General features: G+C 46.6%; 1 protein-coding gene across 1 annotated transcript; it reads left to right on the forward strand.

Annotated features, from left to right (window-relative positions):
• On the forward strand, window positions 1-24924 carry LOC139394125 (stimulated by retinoic acid gene 8 protein homolog). The gene is made up of 8 exons (XM_071142156.1): window positions 1-174; window positions 1599-1674; window positions 1765-1846; window positions 5056-5205; window positions 10539-10833; window positions 17004-17065; window positions 19357-19468; window positions 24844-24924. The coding sequence occupies exons 1-8, from the start codon at window positions 1-3 to the stop codon at window positions 24922-24924; spliced, it is 1032 nt and encodes a 343-aa protein (XP_070998257.1).
• The last annotated feature ends 1333 nt before the right edge of the window (window positions 24925-26257 follow it).

Raw genomic sequence — 26257 nt, forward strand, 5'->3', positions numbered from 1 at the left:
ATGTCCAGACGAGGTTGTACCGATCCGACCGGGCTCCGGAGGAAACGGGACATGGAGGAGCACCAGAAGGAGAGAAGACGGGCTCTGCAGGCCCGACACCGGGCCAACCTGGCCACCCTGTTCGAGACACTCAACACCGTGGTCTGCCCCACATCCAACAAGATGCCTGCTAAGGTGAGATACATATAGATGGCTAACAATCTGAAATATCTTCCTTGTTCTCTCCTTCATGTGTAGCTAACTGTTATGTGAAAATATTTTTGGTCAGTTACTATAGAGAAACTAGCTAGCTAGCTGTTGCTGGGTAGAGAGGGTGTGATTTGGGGCTAGCTGGCTAACTGTTGCTGGGCTAACTGTTGCTAGGTAGAGAGTGTGACTGGGGCTAGCTAGCTAACTGGGTAGAGTGTGCTGGGTAGAGTGGGTAGAGTGTTGCTGGGTAGAGTGTGATTTGGGGCTAACTTGCTGGGTAGAGAGGGTGTGATTTGGGGCTAGCTAGCTAACTGTTGCTGGGTAGTGTGATTGGGGCTAACTGTTGCTGGGTAGAGTGTGATTGGGGCTAACTTTTGCTGGGTAGAGTGTGATTGGGGCTAACTGTTGCTGGGTAGAGTGTGATTGGGGCTAACTGTTGCTGGGTAGAGTGTGATTGGGGCTAACTGTTGCTGGGTAGAGTGTGATTGGGGCTAACTGTTGCTGGGTAGAGAGAGTGTGATTTGGGGCTAGCTGGCTAACTGTTGCTGGGTAGAGATAGTGTGATTTGTGGCTAGCTGGCTAACTTGCTGGGTAGAGAGGGTGTGATTTGGGGCTAGCTAACTGTTGCTGGGTAGAGGGTGTGATTTGGGGCTAGCTGGCTAACTGTTGCTGGGTAGAGTGTGATTTGGGGCTAGCTGGCTAACTGTTGCTGGGTGGAGAGGGTGTGATTTGGGGCTAGCTGGCTAACTGTTGCTGGGTTGAGAGGGTGTGATTTGGGACTAGCTAGCTAACTGTTGCTGGGTTGAGAGGGTGTGATTTGGGGCTGAGAGGGTGTGATTTGGGGCTGAGAGGGTGTGATTTGGGGCTTCACCTACCTAGATACTCACCTACCTGGCCATGCAGGTAGATCCTCACCTACCTGGTGATGCAGGTAGATCTTCACCTACCTGGCCATGCAGGTATATCTTCACCTACCTGGCCATGCAGGTAGATCCTCACCTACCTGGCCATGCAGGTAGATCTTCACCTACCTGGCCATGCAGGTGTATCTTCACCTACCTGGCCATGCAAGTAGATCTTCACCTACCTGGCCATGCAGGTAGATCTTCACCTACCTGGCCATGCATGTAGATCTTCACCTACCTGGCCATGCATGTAGATCTTCACCTACCTGGCCATGCATGTAGATGTTCACCTACCTGGTGAGGCAGGTAGATCTTCACCTACCTGGTGAGGCAGGTAGATCTTCACCTACCTGGCCCTGCAGGTAGATGTTCACCTACCTGGCCATGCAGGTAGATCTTCACCTACCTGGTGATAAATTGGTATTATGGATCAGATAAAAGTGGAAACCTCAGTTGAATGTGTTGTATTGTAAAGTGTCATTGTAATGTTGTCTGGTCGGTCAGTGGAAGATCTTGGACCACGCCAAAGGATTTCTGAAAGAACAGGAAGCCCACCTGAGCAGACTGATGCTCCTGAAAGGTGAGAGGAGCCCTATGCCCTTTTGATGTGTACAGAAAAAACCACGCTCTGTGATTAAGGGCACGGTTTCTTATTCACCAACGTGTTTAGGGATATTCCTCGGGAATGAAGATGGGCCGTGCAGCTTGGAGGAAGTGAGGGCAGAGTACCGGAGGCTGCAGTCACACAGCAGGTACACTACACACCATTGACATACACTAGATTTTTTATTTAACCTTTATTTAACTAGGCAAGTCAGTTAAGAACAAATTCTTATTTTCAATAACGGCCTACCGAGGGAACAGTGGGTTAACTGGTCTAGGAACAGTGGGTTAACTGGTCTAGGAACAGTGTGGTTAACTGGTCTAGGGAACAGTGGGGTTAACTGGTCTAGGAACAGTGTGGTTAACTGGTCTAGGGAACAGTGGGGTTAACTGGTCTAGGAACAGTGGGGTTAACTGGTCTAGGAACAGTGGGTTAACTGGTCTAGGAACAGTGGGTTAACTGGTCTAGGAACAGTGGGTTAACTGGTCTAGGAACAGTGGGTTAACTGGTCTAGGAACAGTGGGTTAACTGGTCTAGGAACAGTGTGGTTAACTGGTCTAGGGAACAGTGGGGTTAACTGGTCTAGGAACAGTGGGGTTAACTGGTCTAGGAACAGTGGGTTAACTGGTCTAGGAACAGTGGGGTTAACTGGTCTAGGAACAGGGGGTTAACTGGTCTAGGAACAGGGGGTTAACTGGTCTAGGAACAGTGGGTTAACTGGTCTAGGAACAGTGGGTTAACTGGTCTAGGAACAGTGGGTTAACTGGTCTAGGAACAGTGGGTTAACTGGTCTGGGAACAGTGGGTTAACTGGTCTAGGAACAGTGGGTTAACTGGTCTGGGAACAGTGGGTTAACTGGTCTGGGAACAGTGGGTTAACTGGTCTAGGAACAGTGGGTTAACTGGTCTAGGAACAGTGGGTTAACTGGTCTAGGAACAGTGGGTTAACTGGTCTAGGAACAGTGGGTTAACTGGTCTAGGAACAGTGGGTTAACTGGTCTAGGAACAGTGTGGTTAACTGGTCTAGGGAACAGTGGGGTTAACTGGTCTAGGAACAGTGGGGTTAACTGGTCTAGGAACAGTGGGTTAACTGGTCTAGGAACAGTGGGGTTAACTGGTCTAGGAACAGGGGGTTAACTGGTCTAGGAACAGGGGGTTAACTGGTCTAGGAACAGTGGGTTAACTGGTCTAGGAACAGTGGGTTAACTGGTCTAGGAACAGTGGGTTAACTGGTCTAGGAACAGTGGGTTAACTGGTCTGGGAACAGTGGGTTAACTGGTCTAGGAACAGTGGGTTAACTGGTCTGGGAACAGTGGGTTAACTGGTCTGGGAACAGTGGGTTAACTGGTCTGGGAACAGTGGGTTAACTGGTCTAGGAACAGTGGGTTAACTGGTCTAGGAACAGTGGGTTAACTGGTCTAGGAACAGTGGGTTAACTGGTCTAGGAACAGTGGGTTAACTGGTCTAGGAACAGTGGGGTTAACTGGTCTAGGAACAGTGGGTTAACTGGTCTAGGAACAGGGGGTTAACTGGTCTAGGAACAGTGGGTTAACTGGTCTAGGAACAGTGGGTTAACTGGTCTAGGAACAGTGGGTTAACTGGTCTAGGAACAGTGGGTTAACTGGTCTGGGAACAGTGGGTTAACTGGTCTAGGAACAGTGGGTTAACTGGTCTAGGAACAGTGGGTTAACTGGTCTAGGAACAGGTGGTTAACTGGTCTAGGAACAGGTGGTTAACTGGTCTGGTTAACTGGTCTAGGAACAGTGGGGTTAACTGGTCTAGGAACAGTGGGTTAACTGGTCTAGGAACAGTGGGTTAACTGGTCTGGGAACAGGGGGTTAACTGGTTAACTGGTCTAGGAACAGTGGGTTAACTGGTCTAGGAACAGTGGGTTAACTGGTCTAGGAACAGTGGGTTAACTGGTCTAGGAACAGTGGGTTAACTGGTCTAGGAACAGTGGGTTAACTGGTCTAGGAACAGTGGGGTTAACTGGTCTAGGAACAGTGGGTTAACTGGTCTAGGAACAGTGGGTTAACTGTCTTGTTCAGGGTCAGAACGGCAGATTTTTACTTTGTCAGCTCGGGGATTTGATCCAGCAACCTTTCGGTTACTAGTCCAACGCTCTAACCACTAGGCTACCTGCCGCCTCCATAGATACTGGTGCAACGCCTAGGCGGCAGGTAGCCTAGCGGGTTAAGAGCATTGGGCCAGTAACTGAAAGGTTGTTGGTTTGAATCCCCGAGCTGACAAGATGGGTGAAAAAACCTTCCGTTCTGCCGTTGAGCGAGGTAGTTAACAACAGCAGCTCCCAGGGCGCGGATGACGTGGGTTAAGGCAGCCCACTGCCCCTCTCTGAGTCAGAGGGGTTTGTGGGTAAAAAGCTGAAGACACATTTCAGTGACTAGGTGTCCCCTTTCCCTAAGTACAGCGTGCCACCTGCAGTTAGTAGAGATTACCACTGGGGGGCAGCATCTACCCATGTTATTGATCAACTACAGTTTATTCACATTTACCCATGTTATTGATCATCTACCCATGTTATTGATCATCTACCCATGTTATTGATCATCTACCCATGTTATTGATCATCTACCCATGTTATTGATCAACTACAGTTGTTAATACACATCTACCCATGTTATTGATCAACTACAGTTGTTTATTCACATCTACCCATGTTATTGATCATCTACCCATGTTATTGATCATCTACCCATGTTATTGATCATCTACCCATGTTATTGATCAACTACAGTTGTTAATACACATCTACCCATGTTATTGATCAACTACAGTTGTTAATTCACATCTACCCATGTTATTGATCAACTACAGTTATTTATACACAACACTTATATGTAAAATCAATTTATATTGTTATTGTAGATGTCAATTAGCTTCTTTTTTCAGTCTTACATTAAAAACGTGTTCCCTCCTCCCCTCTTTCCCCCTCCCCCCCTCCCCTCCCCTCCTCCTCCTCCTCCTCCTCCTCCCCTCCCCTCCCCCTCCTCCCCTCTTTCCCCCTCCCCTCCCTCCCCTCCCCCTCCTCCCCTCCTCCTCCTCCCCTCCCCCTCCTCCCCTCCTCCCCTCCCCCCTCCTCCTCCTCCCCTCTTTCCCCCTCCCCTCCCCCCTTTCCTCCCCCTCCTCCCCTCTTTCCCCCTCCTCCTCCTCCCCTCCCCTCCCCTTCCTCCTCTCCCCCTCCTCCCCTCCCCCCTTTCCTCCCCTCCCCTCCTCCCCCTCCTCCCCTCCTCCTCCTCCCCTCCCCTCCCCTTCCTCCTCTCCCCCTCCTCCCCTCCCCCCTTTCCTCCCCTCCCCCTCCTCCTCCTCCCCTCCCCTCCCCCTCCTCCCCGCGCTCCAGAAGACCTGGTGGCTTCAGACGTCATGGCGGGGATGACATAGAGGACCTGACTGAGACCAGTGAGGAAGACTCTGCAGAGGAGACTCTGGATGACTCCGCCCCCTCTCAGACCTCCATCAACTCTCTAACCAACATCCTGGAGTTTGAAGGGTGGGGGCTCGTGCCAGGGTTAACGAGTAGCGAACAGCAACATCGCTAGCCTATGGCAATCTACTATAGTAGAAAAGTCTAGTCCACCTATTCTATTGGTCAGCTTGTCGAGAAAGAAATTGCCTGTTACAAACAGACTCTGGGACAGTTTTGGGACGATAGATCCCAGATTCATACAAACCAATAGGCCTAGGAGATATATATATATATATACAGTTGAAGTCGTAAGTTTGCATACACCTTAGCAAAAATACATTTCAACTCAGTTTTTCACTAATCCTGACCTTTAATCAGAGTAACAATTCCCTGTTTTATGTCAGTTAGGATCACCACTTTATTTTAATAATATGAAATGTCAGAATAATAGTAGAGAGAATAATTTATTTCAGCTTTTATTTCTTTCATCAGATTCCCAGTGGGTCAGAAGTTTACATACACTCAATTAGTATTTGGTAGCATTTCCTTTAAATTGTTTAACTTGGGTCAAACGTTTCGGGTAGCCTTCCACGAGTTTCCCACAATAAGTTGGGTGAATTTTGGCCCGTTCCTCCTGACAGAGCTGGTGTAACTGAGTCAGGTTTGTAGGCCTCCTTGCTCGCACACACTTTTTCAGTTCTGCACACAAATGTTCTATAGGATGGAGGTCAGGGCTTTGTGATGGCCACTCCAATACCTTGACTTTGTTGTCCTTAAGCCATTTTGCAACAACTTATGCTTGGGGTCATTGTCCATTTGGAAGATCCATTTGCGACCAAGTTTTAACTTCTGTGAACTGGTATTTCCATCAGTGTAGAGACTATACAGCTGACCAGTCATCTAGTATTTCCATCAGTGTAGAGGCTATACAGCTGACCAATCAACTGGTATTTCCATCATTGTAGAGGCTATACAGCCGACCAGTCAACTGGTATTTCCATTATTGTAGAGGCTATACATCTGACCAGTCAACTGGTATTTCCATCATTGTAGAGGCTATACAGCTGACCAATCAACTGGTATTTCCATCATTGTAGAGGCTATACAGTCAACTGGTATTTCCATCAGTGTAGAGGCTATACAGCTGACCAGTCAACTGGTATTTCCATCAGTGTAGAGGCTATACAGCTGACCATCAGTGTAGAGGCTATACAGCTGACCATCAGTGTAGAGGCTATACAGCTGACCATCAGTGTAGAGGCTATACAGCTGACCATCAGTGTAGAGGCTATACAGCTGACCAGTCATCTAGTATTTCCATCAGTGTAGAGGCTATACAGCTGACCATCAGTGTAGAGGCTATACAGCTGACTAGTCAACTGGTATTTCCATCAGTGTAGAGGCTATACAGCTGACCATCAGTGTAGAGGCTATACAGCTGACTAGTCAACTGGTATTTCCATCAGTGTAGAGGCTATACAGCTGACCATCAGTGTAGAGGCTATACAGCTGACCAGTCATCTAGTATTTCCATCAGTGTAGAGGCTATACAGCTGACCAGTCAACTGGTATTTCCATCAGTGTAGAGGCTATACAGCTGACCATCAGTGTAGAGGCTATACAGCTGACTAGTCAACTGGTATTTCCATCAGTGTAGAGGCTATACAGCTGACCATCAGTGTAGAGGCTATACAGCTGACTAGTCAACTGGTATTTCCATCAGTGTAGAGGCTATACAGCTGACCATCAGTGTAGAGGCTATACAGCTGACCAGTCATCTAGTATTTCCATCAGTGTAGAGGCTATACAGCTGACCAGTCAACTGGTATTTCCATCAGTGTAGAGACTATACAGCTGACCAGTCATCTAGTATTTCCATCAGTGTAGAGGCTATACAGCTGACCAGTCATCTAGTATTTCCATCAGTGTAGAGGCTATACAGCTGACCATCAGTGTAGAGGCTATACAGCTGACCATCAGTGTAGAGACTATACAGCTGACCATCAGTGTAGAGACTATACAGCTGACCAGTCATCTAGTATTTCCATCAGTGTAGAGGCTATACAGCTGACCAGTCAACTGGTATTTCCATCAGTGTAGAGACTATACAGCTTACCAGTCATCTAGTATTTCCATCAGTGTAGAGGCTATACAGCTGACCAGTCAACTGGTATTTCCATCAGTGTAGAGGCTATACAGCTGACCAGTCAACTGGTATTTCCATCAGTGTAGAGGCTATACAGCTGACCATCAGTGTAGAGGCTATACAGCTGACCATCAGTGTAGAGGCTATACAGCTGACCATCAGTGTAGAGGCTATACAGCTGACCATCAGTGTAGAGGCTATACAGCTGACCATCAGTGTAGAGGCTATACAGCTGACCATCAGTGTAGAGGCTATACAGCTGACCATCAGTGTAGAGGCTATAAAACATTTCACAATGGGATTGTTTCTTCTCCCGGTCAATTTGATTTATTGTTTTTCCCGGACAACAGAAACCCTGGCAGGGTGGGTCATGGGACAGGCACTCACTCTCTCTTTGGGCTGGTTTCCCGGATGTAGATGGACCCATGTTTTAGACTGAAAAGCATGTCGTCTAGGAGTAGGGCTTCATCTGTGACAGTCTGATTATAGACCAACCTATAGACAGTCTGATTATAGACCAACCTATAGACAGTCTGTTTATAGACCAACCTATAGACAGTCTGATTATAGACCAACCTATAGACAGTCAGATTATAGACCAACCTATAGACAGTCTGATTATAGACCAACCTATGGACAGTCTGATTATAGACCAACCTATAGACAGTCTGATTATAGACCAACCTATAGACAGTCTGATTATAGACCAACCTATGGACAGTCTGATTATAGACCACCCTATAGACAGTCTGATTATAGACCAACCTATAGACAGTCTGTGTATAGACCACCCTATAGACAGTCTGATTATAGACCAACCTATAGACAGTCTGATTATAGACCAACGTATGGACTGTCAGATTATAGACCAACCTATTGACAGTCAGATTATAGACCAACGTATGGACAGTCAGATTATAGATCAACCTATAGACAGTCTGATTATAGACCAACCTATAGACAGTCTGATTATAGACCAACGTATGGACAGTCAGATTATAGACCAACCTATAGACAGTCTGATTATAGACCAATTTACTGACAGTCAGATTATAGACCAACCTATAGACAGTCTGATTATAGACCAATTTATGGACAGTCTGATTATAGACCAATTTATTGACAGTCTGATTATAGACCAATTTACTGACAGTCAGATTATAGACCAACATATAGACAGTCTGATTATAGAACAACGTATGGACAGTCAGATTATAGACCAATTTATTGACAGTCTGATTATAGACCAACGTATGGACAGTCTGATTATAGACCAATTTACTGACAGTCTGATTATAGACCAATTTACTGACAGTCTGATTATAGACCAACTTATGGACAGTCTGTTTATAGACCAATTTACTGACAGTCAGATTATAGACCAACATATAGACAGTCTGATTATAGAACAACGTATGGACAGTCTGATTATAGACCAACTTATGGACAGTCTGATTATAGACCAATTTATTGACAGTCTGATTATAGACCAATTTACTGACAGTCTGATTATAGACCAATTTACTGACAGTCTGATTATAGACCAATTTACTGACAGTCTGATGATAGACCAATTTATTTACAGTCTGATTATAGACCAACATATGGACAGTCAGATTATAGACCAATTTACTGACAGTCTGTTTATAGACCAATTTACTGACAGTCTGTTTATAGACCAATTTATTGACAGTCTGTTTATAGACCAACCTATAGACAGTCTGATTATAGACCAATTTACTGACAGTCTGTTTATAGACCAATTTACTGACAGTCTGATTATAGACCAACGTATGGACAGTCTGTTTATAGACCAACCTATAGACAGTCTGATTATAGACCAACCTATAGACAGTCTGATTATAGACCAACCTATAGACAGTCTGATTATAGACCAACGTATAGACAGTCTGATTATAGAACAACTTATGGACAGTCTGATTATAGAACAACTTATTGACAGAATGAGTGACAACAGAAGATACTTCTCAAGGGACAATTCTGTCTCCTCCTTAAGTCTCAGTTGAAGCTACTCCTCAAAATCCAAATGAAACTGAAGTCATATTTTTGAATGAACAATCTGTCAGAATTTCAGCCTTGGCAGGTTGCTTCTATTAGATGTCCTGTCTCCGTTGAGATGTTTTAACTGTCCGTAGTGTGTTGAGTTAGTGCTCTCCTGGCCTGTGGCTGGGGATCAAGGATTCAGCACGAGGGGATTTATAGCGGGGGGCACTGAGGTGCACCTCTGACCATGGAGAGGGGTTTAAAAAAGGACTCATTTCACCAAATTAATGTAGAACCTCCATAAAACAGCGATGATCTCTCTCTCTCCCCATAACCCTCTCTCTCTCCCATTCCTATCTATCTCTCTCCCCTTCACCCTCTCTATCTCCCCTTCACCCTCTCTCTCCCCTTCACCCTCTCTCTCCCCCCTTCACCCTCTCTCTCCCCATCACCCTCTCTCTCCCCATAACCCTCTCTCTCTCCCATTCCTATCTATCTCTCTCCCCTCCACCCTCTCTCTCCCCATAACCCTCTCTCTCTCCCATTCCTATCCATCTCTCTCCCCATAACCCTCTCTCTCTCCCATTCCTATCCATCTCTCTCCCCTCCACCCTCTCTCTCCCCATAACCCTCTCTCTCTCCCATTCCTATCCATCTCTCTCCCCATAACCCTCTCTCTCTCCCATTCCTATCTATCTCTCTCCCCTCCACCCTCTCTCTCCCCTCCACCCTCCCCCCATCACCCTCTCCCATCCCTATCTCTCTCCCCATAACCCTCTCTCTCTCCCATCCCTCTCTCCCCATCACCCTCTCTCTCCCCTTCACCCTCTCTCTCTTCCCCATCCCTCTCTCTCTCCCATCCCCATCTATCTCTCCCCAATCACCCTCTCTCTCCCCCATCCCTTTCTCTCACCCCATCACCCTCTCTCTCTCCCCCATCTCTATCTCTCCCCAATCACCCTCTCTCTCTCCCCATCCCTCTCTCTCCCCATCACCCCCTCTCTCACCCATCTCTCACCCCATCCCTCTCTCTCTCCCGTCCCTATCTATCTCTCTCCCCAATCACCCTCACTCTCTCCCCATCCCTCTCTTTCTCCCATCCCCATCCCTCTCTCTCCCCATCCCATCCCACTCCCTCATCTCTCTCTCTCCCCATCTCTCTCTCTCCCCCATCCCTCTCTCTCCCCCATCTCTCTCTCTCCCCATCCCTCTCTCATCCCTCTCTCTCTCCCCCATCCCACTCCCCCACCTCTCTATTTCTCCCCAGGTACTTGTTGTTCTACAGACAGACACTGGAGAAGTTGGTTTGTAGCGGTGTGCTGAGCTCGGGACAGACTGGTCTGGCTGTAGTATCTGAAGCTATCTCAGGCCTGTGGGATAGCTTCTCTCCAGAGCGCCGGGCAGCCTACCAGACCTGTCCCCCCCAGCAGAGCACCCTGGGCTGGGAAGGGCCGGCAGAGACACCCCCTAATCCTGTTCCAGACACCCACCTCCACCTCACGCTCCAGCCCTCCACTCAGGCAAACAGCCAGGGAGCCTCTTCTCCTTCTAGCTATGAAGAGGTGGGTACAGCTTTCCTTAATCAATTATTTAATCAATTATAATGAATTGATTACTGGATTTTAATTGATTTGGCCAAGTGGCGCGGCGGTCTACGGCATTGCATCTCAGTGCTAGAGGCGTCACTACAGACCCTGGTTCGATCCCCAGCCCGTTTTCTTGAAGATCACTCCAGAGACCCAAACGCTGTAGCTCTGTCGGCCATTGACGTGTCGTTCCCATCAGCCATCCACCCACCGCTGTAGCTCTGTCGGCCATTGACGTGTCGTTCCCACCAGCCATCCACCCACCGCTGTAGCTCTGTCGGCCATTGACGTGTCGTTCCCACCAGCCATCCACCCACCGCTGTAGCTCTGTCGGCCATTGACGTGTCGTTCCCACCAGCCATCCACCCACCGCTGTAGCTCTGTCGGCCATTGACTTGTCGTTCCCACCAGCCATCTACCCAACCGCTGTCATCAAATGGACTCATGGTAGCTACTAGTTCCGACTGAGCTCAATCGTCATGAAATGCAAATACAGCGATGAGTTTCTCTCTCTTAGTGTCACACAAACGTTGAGGAATAAACGGGAGCGCTCACAAGGGGAAGTGCTTAGTAAGGAGTCTCTGAAAAGCAACAAATTAATAAAAGGACACGTCCTGATCAAAACACGGCGTGACGGTAAACCCAGGGAGGTCTTTCAGAGCAGGATGCTTCTGGGAAACAGGGGTCCTGGGAAACGGTCCTTCTGGGAAACAGTGATTCAGGGAAACGGTCATCCTGGGAAACAGTTGTTCTGGGAAACAGTGGTTCTGGGAAATAGTCATTCAGGGAAACGGTCCTTCTGGGAAACAGTGGTTCTGGGAAACAGTCATTCAGGGAAACGGTCCTTCTGGGAAACGGTCCTTCTGGGAAACAGTCATTCAGGGAAACAGTCCTTCTGGAAACAGTCCTTCTGGGAAACAGTCCTTCTGGGAAACAGTCCTTCTGGGAAACAATCCTTCTGGGAAACAATCCTTCTGGGAAACAATCCTTCTGGAAACAGTGGTTCTGGGAAACACTCCTTCTGGGAAACACTCCTTCTGGGAAACAGTCCTTCTGGAAACAGTGCTTCGACAGTGGAACAGTGAGTCAGCTAGCAAGGCGTTGTTGTCATTTTCTAACAGGTGCTGATCAGCAGACATATGGGAGTAACTAACTATCCCTCATATTAGTAGATGTTTCTCTTTCTAACAATCCCCTGGCCTTGTACACAGATAATAGCTAACATTCCCCTGGCCTTGTACACAGCTAATAGCTAACATTCCCCTGGCCTTGTACACAGCTAATAGCTAACATTCCCCTGGCCTTGTACACAGCTAATAGCTAACATTCCCCTGGCCTTGTACACAGCTAATAGCTAACATTCCCCTGGCCTTGTACACAGCTAATAGCTAACATTCCCCTGGCCTTGTACACAGATAATAGCTAACATTCCCCTGGCCTTGTACACAGATAATAGCTAACATTCCCCTGGCCTTGTACACAGATAATAGCTAACATTCCCCTGGCCTTGTACACAGATAATAGCTAACATTCCCCTGGCCTTGTACACAGATAATAGCTAACAATCCCCTGGCCTTGTACACAGATAATAGCTAACATTCCCCTGGCCTTGTACACAGATAATAGCTAACATTCCCCTGGCCTTGTACACAGATAATAGCTAACAATCCCCTGGCCTTGTACACAGATAATAGCTAACAATCCCCTGGCCTTGTACACAGCTAATAGCTGACTGAGAACCCACTCACACAGTTCTGGGTTGTTAATCTACAACAGGAAGTGGTCTCCTGCCTGACTGAGAACCCACTCACACAGTTCTGGGTTGTTCCATCTACAACAGGAAGTGGTCTCCTGTCTGACTGAGAACTCACTCACACAGTTCTGGGTTGTTCCATCTACAACAGGAAGTGGTCTCCTGTCTGACTGAGAACCCACTCACACAGTTCTGGGTTGTTCCATCTACAACAGGAAGTGGTCTCCTGCCTGACTGAGAACCCACTCACACAGTTCTGGGTTGTTCCATCTACAACAGGAAGTGGTCTCCTGCCTGACTGAGAACCCCCTCACACAGTTCTGGGTTGTTAATCTACAACAGGAAGTGGTATCCTGTCTGACTGAGAACCCACAGTTCTGGGTTGTTCATCTACAACAGGAAGTGGTCTCCTGTCTGACTGAGAACTCACTCACACAGTTCTGGATTGTTCATCAGGAAGTGGTCTCCTGTCTGACTGAGAACCCACTCACACAGTTCTGGGTTGTTCATCTACAACAGGAAGTGGTATCCTGTCTGACTGAGAACCCACAGTTCTGGGTTGTTCATCTACAACAGGAAGTGGTCTCCTGTCTGACTGAGAACTCACTCACACAGTTCTGGATTGTTCATCAGGAAGTGGTCTCCTGTCTGACCGAGAACCCACTCACACAGTTCTGGGTTGTTCATCTCCAACAGGAAGTGGTCTCCTGTCTGACTGAGAACCCACCTCACACAGTTCTGGGTTGTTCCATCTACAACAGGAAGTGGTCTCCTGTCTGACTGAGAACCCACCTCACACAGTTCTGGGATGTTCATCTACAACAGGAAGTGGCCTCCTGTCTGACTGAAAACCCACTCACACAGTTCTGGGTTGTTCATCTACAACAGGAAGTGGTTTCCTGCCTGACTGAGAACTCACTCACACAGTTCTGGGTTGTTCATCTACAACAGGAAGTGGCCTCCTGTCTGACTGAGATCCCACTCACACAGTTCTGGGTTGTTCATCTACAACAGGAAGTGGCCTCCTGTCTGACTGAGAACCCACTCACACAGTTCTGGGTTGTTCACCTACAACAGGAAGTGGTCTCCTGCCTGACTGAGAACTCACTCACACAGTTCTGGGTTGTTCATCTACAACAGGAAGTGGTATCCTGTCTGACTGAGAACCCACCTCACACAGTTCTGGGTTGTTCATCTACAACAGGAAGTGGTCTCCTGTCTGACTGAGAACCCACTCACACAGTTCTGGGTTGTTCATCAGGAAGTGGTATCCTGTCTGACTGAGAACCCACCTCACACAGTTCTGGGTTGTTCCATCTACAACAGGAAGTGGTCTCCTGTCTGACTGAGAACCCACCTCACACAGTTCTGGGATGTTCATCTACAACAGGAAGTGGTCTCCTGCCTGACTGAGATCCCACCTCACACAGTTCTGGGTTATTCATCTACAACAGGAAGTGGTCTCCTGTCTGACTGAAAACCCACTCACACAGTTCTGGGATGTTCATCTACAACAGGAAGTGGCCTCCTGTCTGACTGAGAACCCACCTCACACAGTTCTGGGTTGTTCATCTCCAGCAGGAAGTGGCCTCCTGTCTGACTGAGAACCCACCTCACACAGTTCTGGGTTGTTCATCTACAACAGGAAGTGGTCTCCTGTCTGACTGAGAACCCACTCACACAGTTCTGGGTTGTTCATCTACAACAGGAAGTGGTCTCCTGCCTGACTGAGAACCCACTCACACAGTTCTGGGTTGTTCATCTACAACAGGAAGTGGTCTCCTGCCTGACTGAGAACCCACAGTTCTGGGTTGTTCATCTACAACAGGAAGTGGTCTCCTGACTGACTGAGAACCCACCTCACACAGTTCTGGGTTGTTCATCTACAACAGGAAGTGGCCTCCTGACTGACTGAGAACCCACCTCACACAGTTCTGGGTTGTTCATCTACAACAGGAAGTGGTCTCCTGACTGAGAACCCACTCACACAGTTCTGGGTTGTTCATCTACAACAGGAAGTGGTCTCCTGTCTGACTGAGATCCCACTCACACAGTTCTGGGTTGTTCCATCTACAACAGGAAGTGGTATCCTGTCTGACTGAGAACCCACTCACACAGTTCTGGGTTGTTCATCTACAACAGGAAGTGGTCTCCTGTCTGACTGAGATCCCACTCACACAGTTCTGGGTTGTTCATCTACAACAGGAAGTGGTATCCTGTCTGACAGAGAACCCACTCACACAGTTCTGGGTTGTTCCATCTACAACAGGAAGTGGTCTCCTGTCTGACTGAGAACCCACTCACACAGTTCTGGATTGTTCATCTACAACAGGAAGTGGTCTCCTGCCTGACTGAGATCCCACTCACACAGTTCTGGGTTGTTCATCTACAACAGGAAGTGGTATCCTGTCTGACTGAGATCCCACTCACACAGTTCTGGGTTGTTCATCTACAACAGGAAGTGGTCTCCTGCCTGACTGAGATCCCACTCACACAGTTCTGGATTGTTCATCTACAACAGGAAGTGGTCTCCTTCCTGACTGAGAACCCACCTCACACAGTTCTGGGTTGTTCATCTACAACAGGAAGTGGCCTCCTGCCTGACTGAGGAAGCAGTAGATGTTCTGGTCCAAGGTGGCACCACGTACCCGTGTCAGTCCGGGTTCTCAACTCTGACGTACTTAAGAAAAAACAAGTACAGAAACAGACTCAATGCTGAGTATCACCTCTTGTCTAAAATGTATCACCTCTGAGTCTAAACCTGAGCCCAGAATAGACGTGCTTGTTGAAAACTTCAACCTGTGGGATTTAATCAATCGGTTTATTCATGTTCAGAATAAAAACAAATATTGTATTTTTAACAGCACCAGTTCCAACCTAGACAGATAAAGAGTGTTTTTAACGAGCAGCAATGCTGCCCTACCAAGCAACAAGGCAGTAGCTGCTCGTTTGGTCTAAAATGAGTTCATGTCATGTTTTGCTACATTAAATACAAGTTTAATCACGTGGACAAGTATCCTGCCTCGTATTGTGGTCAGGAGAAAATGATAATGTTAGCAGTAACTGGATGAAGATACTATGAAACCAAAGGTAAATTAAAGCCCATTTTTCTCAGTTTGGCGCTATGAGAAGTTACTGCCTTTTAGCTTGGTAGGGCAGAATAAACACCACCACTCTCCCCCCACCACTCTCCGTCTGTCTCTCCATCCCTGTATCTCTCTCTGTGTCTTACCCCCCCACCACTCTCCGTCTGTCTCTCCATCCCTGTATCTCTCTCTCCTTCGTTTCATCCCTCTCTCCCAGTAGGCTTCTCCCAGGACAAGATGCCACTAGGGAGGAAGAGATGGTCTCTCTAGCACCCTGTTTTAGTCTTTAGGGGTAAGAGACAATAGACAATAGGGTTAGCCGTTTTTAAGAGCCAGCATTGTGACGGCTTTGGTGGTTTGGCTCCCTGTCTAGAAGACACCCCTCGTCACTCTATTGTACTGACACACTACCCACAGTCATACCCCTGGAGAAATGGGACAGAGACCCCGTAGTGATGGAAGACAGTCAGTCATACCCCTGGAGAAATGGGACAGAGACCCCATAGTGATGGATGGAAGACAGACAGTCATACCCCTGGAGAAATGGGACAGAGACCCCATAGTGATGGAAGACAGACAGTCAGTCATACCCCTGGAGAAATGGGACAGAGACCCCATAGTGATGGATGGAAGACAGACAGTCATACCCCTGGAGAAATGGGACAGAGACCCCATAGTGATGGATGGAAGACAGACAGTCATACCCCTGGAGAAATGGGACAGAGACCCCATAGTGATGGAAGGAAGACAGACAGTCAGTCATACCCCTGGAGAAATGGGACAGAGACCCCATAGTGATGGATGGAAGACAGTCAGTCATACCCCTGGAGAAATGGGACAGAGACCCCATAGTGATGGATGGAAGACAGACAGTCATACCCCTGGAGAAATGGGACAGAGACCCCATAGTGATGGATGGAAGACAGACAGTCATACCCCTGGAGAAATGGGATAGAGACCCCATAGTGATGGATGGAAGACAGACAGTCATACCCCTGGAGAAATGGGACAGAGACCCCATAGTGATGGAAGGAAGACAGACAGCCAGTCATACCCCTGGAGAAATGGGACAGAGACCCCATAGTGATGGAAGGAAGACAGACAGTCAGTCATACCCCTGGAGAAATGGGACAGAGACCCCATAGTGATGGATGGAAGACAGTCAGTCATACCCCTGGAGAAATGGGACAGAGACCCCATAGTGATGGATGGAAGACAGTCAGATCTACAGCTAGTAGTTTCCTCTTGTTTCAGCCATGTTGTTACAACCGTTCCAGAATGTTGTTTGTTTGTTTGTTTGTTGTCAGGACCTGCTTCAGGATGCCTATGATGTGGTGAAGAAAGAGATGGACTCCACTTCAGACCACAGGTAGATTCACATATTACACTATGCTGATTTAATTACACAGCTGTCAATACAGTACGATGTCATCTGGAATCACCTGGAATGATGTCCTTCAGAGTCATCAAATATCAATCAATCAATCAAATGTATTTATAGAGCCCTGTTTACATCAGCTGATATCTCAAAGTGCTGTACAGAAACCCAGCCTAAAACCCCCAAACAGCAAGCAATGCAGGCGTAGAAGCACGGTGGCTAGGAAAAACTCCCTAGAAAGGCCAAGACCTAGGAAGAAACCTAGAGAGGAACCAGGCTATGAGGGGTGGCCAGTCCTCTTCTGGCTGTGCCGGGTGGAGAGGAACCAGGCTATGAGGGGTGGCCTGAACATGGCCAAGATAACAGAACATGGCCAAGATGTGGATGGAAAAAAGCTGTCCTTGAAACAGTCTTGATATGTTCTTCAAAAGAGAGATCAGGGTCCAGAGTAACGCCGAGGTCCTTCACAGTTTTATTTGAGACGACTGTACAACCATTAAGATTAATTGTCAGATTCAACAGAAGATCTCTTTGTTTCTTGGGACCTAGAACAAGCATCTCTGTTTTGGCCAAGTTTAAAAGTAGAAAGTTTGCAGCCATCCACTTCCTTATGTCTGAAACACAGGTTTCCAGGGAGGGCAATTTTGGGGCTTCACCATGTTTCATTGAAATGTACAGTTGTGTGTCGTCCGCATAGCAGTGAAAGTTAACATTATGTTTCTGAATGACATCACCAAGAGGTAGATACAGTATATCACAAAAGTGAGGTGCCATGTTGAACTTCCAGTGACCAGTCAGTATGAGGGAGTGTGAGCGCGATGACACCCAATTTAACACACCTGCTCCCCATTCACACCTGAGACCTTGTAACACTAACGAGTCACATGACACCGGGGAGGGAAAATGGCTAAATGGGGCCCAATTTGGGGTGTTCTCACTTCTTTTGCCAGTGGTTTAGACATTAATGGCTGTGTGTTGAGTTATTTTGAGGGGACAGCAAATCTACACTGTAGAGGAGAGAGAGAGAGAGACAGGGTAGAGGAGAGAGAGAGACAGGGTAGAGGAGAGAGAACGACAGAGACAGGGTAGAGGAGAGAGAGAGAGAGAGAGACAGGGTAGAGGAGAGAGAACGACAGAGACAGGGTAGAGGAGAGAGAACGACAGAGACAGGGTAGAGGAGAGAGAGAGAGAGAGAGAGAGACAGGGTAGAGGAGAGAGAACGACAGAGAGACAGGGTAGAGGAGAGACAGAGACAGGGTAGAGGAGAGAGAACGACAGAGAGACAGGGTAGAGGAGAGAGAGACAGAGAGAGAGAGAGAGAGACAGGGTAGAGGAGAGAGAACGACAGAGAGACAGGGTAGAGGAGAGAGAGAGACAGGGTAGAGGAGAGAGAACGACAGAGAGACAGGGTAGATAGAGGAGAGAGAGAGAGAGAGAGAGAGACAGGGTAGGGGAGACAGAGATGGTAAAGGTGGTGGCTTTGGAGCAGCTCTCATTAAGAATTCACTTTTAATTAGGTCTCCCTCAACAAAGGACTGGGCCCTGACGTGCCCTGGATAACACACACAGACTCCCTGTTCACAGAAACCGATGAACTGGCAGGGAACGTGGTTCAGGGTAGCCTAGTGGTTAGAGCGTGGGACTAGTAACCGGAAGGTTGCAAGTTCAAACCCCCGAGCTGACAAGGTACAAATCTGTCGTTCTGCCCCCTGAACAGGCAGTTAACCCACTGTTCCTAGGCCGTCATTGAAAACAAGAATTTGTTCTTAACTGACTTGCCTAGTTAAATAAAGGTAAAATTTAAACAAAACATTAAATCCCTCTGCCTCCATCTTCCCATTGGAGGAGAAGGTCAGAGGGGAGGGACCTCCTGGCTTTCTCATCCAATGGGATTTAATAAGAATGCGAGGAGAAAGGACTCGAGGAGTATGTTCTTTGAGATTGTCCCAATGCTTTCTCTCTTAATAATCACCTTCTCTACTCAGTCTCTTTTCCCTGCTCCTCTGATGGACTGGTTTTGACTCATTACCAACCACTTGTCTCTCTGTCTCCAGTCCTGTCTGCTCCTCTGTCCTCTGTCCTCTGATGGACTGGAGGACTGGTGTTGACTCATTACCAACCACTTGTCCTGTCTGCTCCTTTGTCCTCTGATGGACTGGACGACTGGTGTTGACTCATTACCAACCACTTGTCTCTGTGTGTCTCCAGTCCTGTCTGCTCCTCTGTCCTCTGATGGACTGGTGTTGACTCATTACCAACCTCTTGTCTCTCTCTGTCTCCAGTCCTGTCCCGGCCTCTCCTCAGTGTGGGGACTTTGACAAGCTCCGGGAGATCTATAAGGACATCATGTGTTTCGTCAAGACTCAGATGGTGGAGAAACCAGAACATAACCAGGTATGGTAGAAACCAGAACATAACCAGGTATGGTAGGAACCAGAACATAACCAGAACATAACCAGGTATGGTAGAAACCAGAACATAACCAGAATATAACCAGGTATGGTAGGAACCAGAACATAACCAGGTATGGTAGAAACCAGAACATAACCAGAACATAACCAGAACATAACCAGGTATGGTAGAAACCAGAACATAACCAGGTATGGTAGAAACCAGAACATAACCAGGTATGGTAGAAACCAGAACATAACCAGGTATGGTAGAAACCAGAACATAACCAGAACATAACCAGGTATGGTAGAAACCAGAACATAACCAGAACATAACCAGGTATGGTAGAAACCAGAACATAACCAGGTATGGTAGAAACCAGAACATAACCAGGTATGGTAGAAACCAGAACATAACCAGGTATGGTAGAAACCAGAACATAACCAGAACATAACCAGGTATGGTAGAAACCAGAACATAACCAGAACATAACCAGGTATGGTAGAAACCAGAACATAACCAGAACATAACCAGGTATGGTAGAAACCAGAACATAACCAGGTATGGTAGAAACCAGAACATAACCAGGTATGGTAGAAACCAGAACATAACCAGGTATGGTAGAAACCAGAACATAACCAGGTATGGTAGAAACCAGAACATAACCAGGTATGGTAGAAGCCAGAACATAACCAGGTATGGTAGAAACCAGAACATAACCAGGTATGGTAGAAACCAGAACATAACCAGGTATGGTAGAAACCAGAACATAACCAGGTATGGTAGAAACCAGAACATAACCAGGTATGGTAGGAACCAGAACATAACCAGGTATGGTAGAAACCAGAACATAACCAGGTATGGTAGAAACCAGAACATAACCAGGTATGGTAGAAACCAGAACATAACCAGGTATGGTAGGAACCAGGTATGGTAGGAACCAGAACATAACCAGAAACCAGTAACCAGGTATGGTAGAAACCAGAATATAACCAGGTAGAAACCAGAACATAACCAGGTAGAAACCAGAACATAACCAGGTATGTAGAAACCAGAACATAACCAGAACATAACCAGGTATGGTAGAAACCAGAACATAACCAGGTATGGTAGAAACCAGAACATAACCAGGTATGGTAGAAACCAGAACATAACCAGGTATGGTAGAAACCAGAACATAACCAGAAACCAGAATAGAAACCAGAACATAACCAGGTATGGTAGAAACCAGAATATAACCAGGTATGGTAGGAACCAGAACATAACCAGGTATGGTAGAAACCAGAACATAACCAGAACATAACCAGGTATGGTAGAAACCAGAACATAACCAGAACCAAACCAGGTATGGTAGAAACCAGAACATAACCAGAACATAACCAGGTATGGTAGAAACCAGAATATAACCAGAACATAACCAGGTATGGTAGAAACCAGAACATAACCAGAACATAACCAGGTATGGTAGAAACCAGAACATAACCAGAACATAACCAGGTATGGTAGAAACCAGAACATAACCAGGTATGGTAGAAACCAGAATATAACCAGGTATGGTAGAAACCAGAACATAACCAGGTATGGTAGGAACCAGAACATAACCAGAACATAACCAGGTATGGTAGGAACCAGAACATAACCAGATATGGTAGGAACCAGAACATGACCAGGTATGGTAGAAACCAGAACATAACCAGGTATGGTAGAAACCAGAATATAACCAGGTATGGTAGAAACCAGAACATAACCAGGTATGGTAGGAACCAGAATATAACCAGAACATAACCAGGTATGGTAGGAACCAGAACATGACCAGGTATGGTAGGAACCAGAACATAACCAGGTATGGTAGGAACCAGAACATAACCAGGTATGGTAGGAACCAGAATATAACCAGAACATAACCAGGTATGGTAGGAACCAGAACATGACCAGGTATGGTAGGAACCAGAATATAACCAGAACATAACCAGGTATGGTAGGAACCAGAACATGACCAGGTATGGTAGGAACCAGAACATAACCAGGTATGGTAGGAACCAGAACATAACCAGGTATGGTAGAAACCAGAACATAACCAGGTATGGTAGAAACCAGAACATAACCAGGTATGGTAGAACATAACCAGGTATGGTAGGAACCAGAACATAACAAGGTATGGTAGAAACCAGAACATAACCAGGTATGGTAGGAACCAGAACATAACCAAGTATGATAGAAACCAGAACATAACCAGGTATGGTAGAAACCAGAACATAACCAGAACATAACCAGGTATGATAGAAACCAGAACATAACCAGGTATGGTAGGAACCAGAACATAACCAGGTATGGTAGGAACCAGAACATAACCAGGTATGGTAGGAACCAGAACATAACCAGGTATGGTAGAAACCAGAACATAACCAGGTATGGTAGAAACCAGAACATAACCAGGTATGGTAGAAACCAGAACATAACCAGGTATGGTAGAAACCAGAACATAACCAGGTATGGTAGGAACCAGAACATAACCAGGTATGGTAGGAACCAGAACATAACCAGGTATGGTAGGAACCAGAACATAACCAGGTATGGTAGGAACCAGAACATAACCAGGTATGGTAGAAACCAGAACATAACCAGAACATAACCAGAACATACCCAGAACATAACCAGAACATAACCAGGTATGGTAGAAACCAGAACATAACCAGAACATAACCAGGTATGATAGAAACCAGAACATAACCAGGTATGGTAGAAACCAGAACATAACCAGGTATGGTAGAAACCAGAACATAACCAGGTATGGTAGGAACCAGAACATAACCAGGTATGGTAGAAACCAGAACATAACCAGGTATGGTAGAAACCAGAACTTAACCAGGTATGGTAGGAACCAGAACATAACCAGGTATGGTAGGAACCAGAACATAACCAGGTATGGTAGGAACCAGAACATAACCAGGTATGGTAGAAACCAGAACATAACCAGGTATGGTAGGAAACAGAACATAACCAGGTATGGTAGGAACCAGAACATAACCAGGTATGGTAGGAACCAGAACATAACCAGGTATGGTAGAAACCAGAACATAACCAGGTATGGTAGAAACCAGAACATAACCAGGTATGGTAGGAACCAGAACATAACCAGGTATGGTAGAAACCAGAACATAACCAGGTATGGTAGGAAACAGAACATAACCAGGTATGGTAGAAACCAGAACATAACCAGGTATGGTAGAAACCAGAACATAACCAGAACATAACCAGGTATGGTAGGAACCAGAACATAACCAGGTATGGTAGAAACCAGAACATAACCAGGTATGGTAGGAACCAGAACATAACCAGGTATGGTAGGAAACAGAACATAACCAGGTATGGTAGGAACCAGAACATAACCAGGTATGGTAGGAACCAGAACATAACCAGGTATGGTAGAAACCAGAACATAACCAGGTATGGTAGAAACCAGAACATAACCAGGTATGGTAGAAACCAGAACATGACCAGGTATGGTAGAAACCAGAACATGACCAGGTATGGTAGGAACCAGAACATGACCAGGTATGGTAGGAAACAGAACATAACCAGGTATGGTAGGAACCAGAACATAACCAGGTATGGTAGAAACCAGAACATAACCGGGTATGGTAGGAACCAGAACTTAACCAGGTATGGTAGGAACCAGAACTTAACCAGGTATGGTAGAAACCAGAACATAACCAGGTATGATAGAAACCAGAACATAACCAGGTATGGTAGAAACCAGAACATAACCAGGTATGGTAGGAACCAGAACATTACCAGGTATGGTAGAAACCAGAACATAACCAGGTATGGTAGGAACCAGAACATAACCAGAACATAACCAGGTATGGTAGGAACCAGAACATAACCAGAACATAACCAGGTATGGTAGGAACCAGAACATTACCAGAACATAACCAGGTATGGTAGGAACCAGAACATAACCAGGTATGGTAGGAACCAGAACATAACCAGGTATGGTAGAAACCAGAACATAACCAGGTATGGTAGGAACCAGAACATAACCAGGTATGGTAGAAACCAGAACATAACCAGGTATGGTAGGAACCAGAACATAACCAGGTATGGTAGAAACCAGAACATAACCAGGTATGGTAGAAACCAGAACATAACCAGGTATGGTAGGAACCAGAACATAACCAGGTATGGTAGAAACCAGAACATAACCAGGTATGGTAGAAACCAGAACATAACCAGGTATGGTAGGAACCAGAACATAACCAGGTATGGTAGGAACCAGAACATAACCAGGTATGATAGAACCTGTTCTGGTTCCTCTCTCCGTATAGGACCTGTCTGTCTGTCCTCCAGGTAACAGGTTCTCTCTCCGTATAGGACCTGTCTGTCTGTCTGTCCTCCAGGTAACAGGTTCTCTCTCCGTATAGGACCTGTCTGTCTGTCCTCCAGGTAACAGGTTCTCTCTCCGTATAGGACCTGTCTGTCTGTCCTCCAGGTAACAGGTTCTCTCTCCGTATAGGACCTGTCTGTCTGTCCTCCAGATAACAGGTTCTCTCTCCGTATAGGACCTGTCTGTCTGTCCTCCAGATAACAGGTTCTCTCTCCGTATAGGACCTGTCTGTCTGTCCTCCAGATAACAGGTTCTCTCTCCGTATAGGACCTGTCTGTCTGTCCTCCAGGTAACAGGTTCTCTCTCCGTATAGGACCTGTCTGTCTGTCCTCCAGATAACAGGTTCTCTCTCCGTATAGGACCTGTCTGTCTGTCCTCCAGATAACAGGTTATCTCTCTCCGTATAGGACCTGTCTGTCTGTCCTCCAGGTAACAGGTTCTCTCTCCGTATAGGACCTGTCTGTCTGTCCTCCAGGTAACAGGTTCTCTCTCCGTATAGGACCTGTCTGTCTGTCCTCCAGATAACAGGTTATCTCTCCGTATAGGACCTGTCTGTCTGTCCTCCAGATAACAGGTTCTCTCTCCGTATAGGACCTGTCTGTCTGTCCTCCAGGTAACAGGTTCTCTCTCTCCGTATAGGACCTGTCTGTCTGTCCTCCAGGTAACAGGTTCTCTCTCCGTATAGGACCTGTCTGTCTGTCCTCCAGATAACAGGTTCTCTCTCCGTATAGGACCTGTCTGTCTGTCCTCCAGGTAACAGGTTCTCTCTCCGTATAGGACCTGTCTGTCTGTCTGTCTGTCTGTCCTCCAGGTAACAGGTTCTCTCTCCGTATAGGACCTGTCTGTCTGTCCTCCAGGTAACAGGTTCTCTCTCCGTATAGGACCTGTCTGTCTGTCTGTCTGTCTGTCTGTCCTCCAGATAACAGGTTCTCTCTCTCCGTATAGGACCTGTCTGTCTGTCCTCCAGGTAACAGGTTCTCTCTCCGTATAGGATGTGTGTCTGTCTGCTATGAGGGACCACGAGGAGATCTTTCTCCAGTGCTCCGAGTCCTTCGACAGTGAGGACATGTGAATCACAGGAGGCTGCTGACGGGAGGACGGCTCATAGAAATGTCCGGAAACGAAGCAAACGGAATGACATCAAACACCATGGAAACCATGGAAACCATGTGTGATGTATTTAATACCGTTCCACCGATTCCGCTCCTGTCATTACCCACAAGCCTGTTCACCAACTTCCTGTTTCTGGGACCAATCAGAACAGTTAGAATGTGTTTGATATATTTAATACCGTTCTCCCCAATTAACCTGTTAACCAACTTCCTGTTTCTGGGACCAATCAGAATGTGTTTGATATATTTAATACGGTTCCACTGATTCAGCTCCAGTCATTACCCACAAGCCTGTTCTCCTCAATTAACCTGTTAACCAACTTCCTGTTTCTGGGACCAATCAGAATGTGTTTGATATATTTAATACCGTTCCACTGATTCAGCTCCAGTCATTACCCACAAGCCTGTTCTCCTCAATTAACCTGTTAACCAACTTCCTGTTTCTGGGACCAATCAGAACAGTTAGAATGTGTTAATACCGTTCCACTGATTCAGCTCCAGTCATTACCCACAAGCCTGTTCTCCTCAATTAACCTGTTCACCAACTTCCTGTCATGTGAACACCTATTCGTTGTACAAGTGTTTGTTCCTGTTGACATGAAAGACACATTGTGTTGCTTTGTTATGGACTTGATAAATGATCACGTTTCGGGATTTGTTTTTATAAATGTTCAGCTTTTCCACCCGTTTATTGTTACAGACATGTTTTATAATCTGACATTCATGTTTCTATGTGATGTTTTATAATCTGGTTCTGAGGCAAATCATTCATCCGTTTGTATTTGATGATCATTGTTCAGCCGTTTTAACCCATTAAGAATCAGCATTTAGTCCAGCCAGTCTTTCTCTGTGTATTAAACCTCAGCCTCAGAGAGGGATGGTGGTCTCTCAGCAGCGGTGCCCAAACCAAGGGTCGCGACCCCCGTGTGGGGACGCCTGATGTGAAAACGAGGTTGCGGAAGAATTTCCCCAAAAAATCCTGAAAATAACATTTTAAAAAATAAAACAAATTTTTTAAAATATCGCCTTTGTATCTTTGTAATGTGGTTAACCTTAAGAATGGACATGTTTAAAATCTAAAAGATGAAATTCAACCAGAGTGGCTCTTAAATCGTGGGGGAAAAGGCTGATCTGAATGACTCTAGTGTGGCCTTTCGAGCTGCTATGCAATACCCATAAAACCTAGCGGTCAAACAGGGAAATGGTTCCAATCGTTTCTCCACCATTCATTTGTATGGAACCCCTGGTCTTCGGGTTTCTGAGCCTCCCGGTCACTGGTCGCATTCTAGAAAT

Source organism: Oncorhynchus clarkii, unplaced genomic scaffold (assembly GCF_045791955.1).
Source record: "Oncorhynchus clarkii lewisi isolate Uvic-CL-2024 unplaced genomic scaffold, UVic_Ocla_1.0 unplaced_contig_13468_pilon_pilon, whole genome shotgun sequence".
In the NCBI taxonomy this organism is placed as follows: Eukaryota; Metazoa; Chordata; class Actinopteri; order Salmoniformes; family Salmonidae; genus Oncorhynchus; species Oncorhynchus clarkii.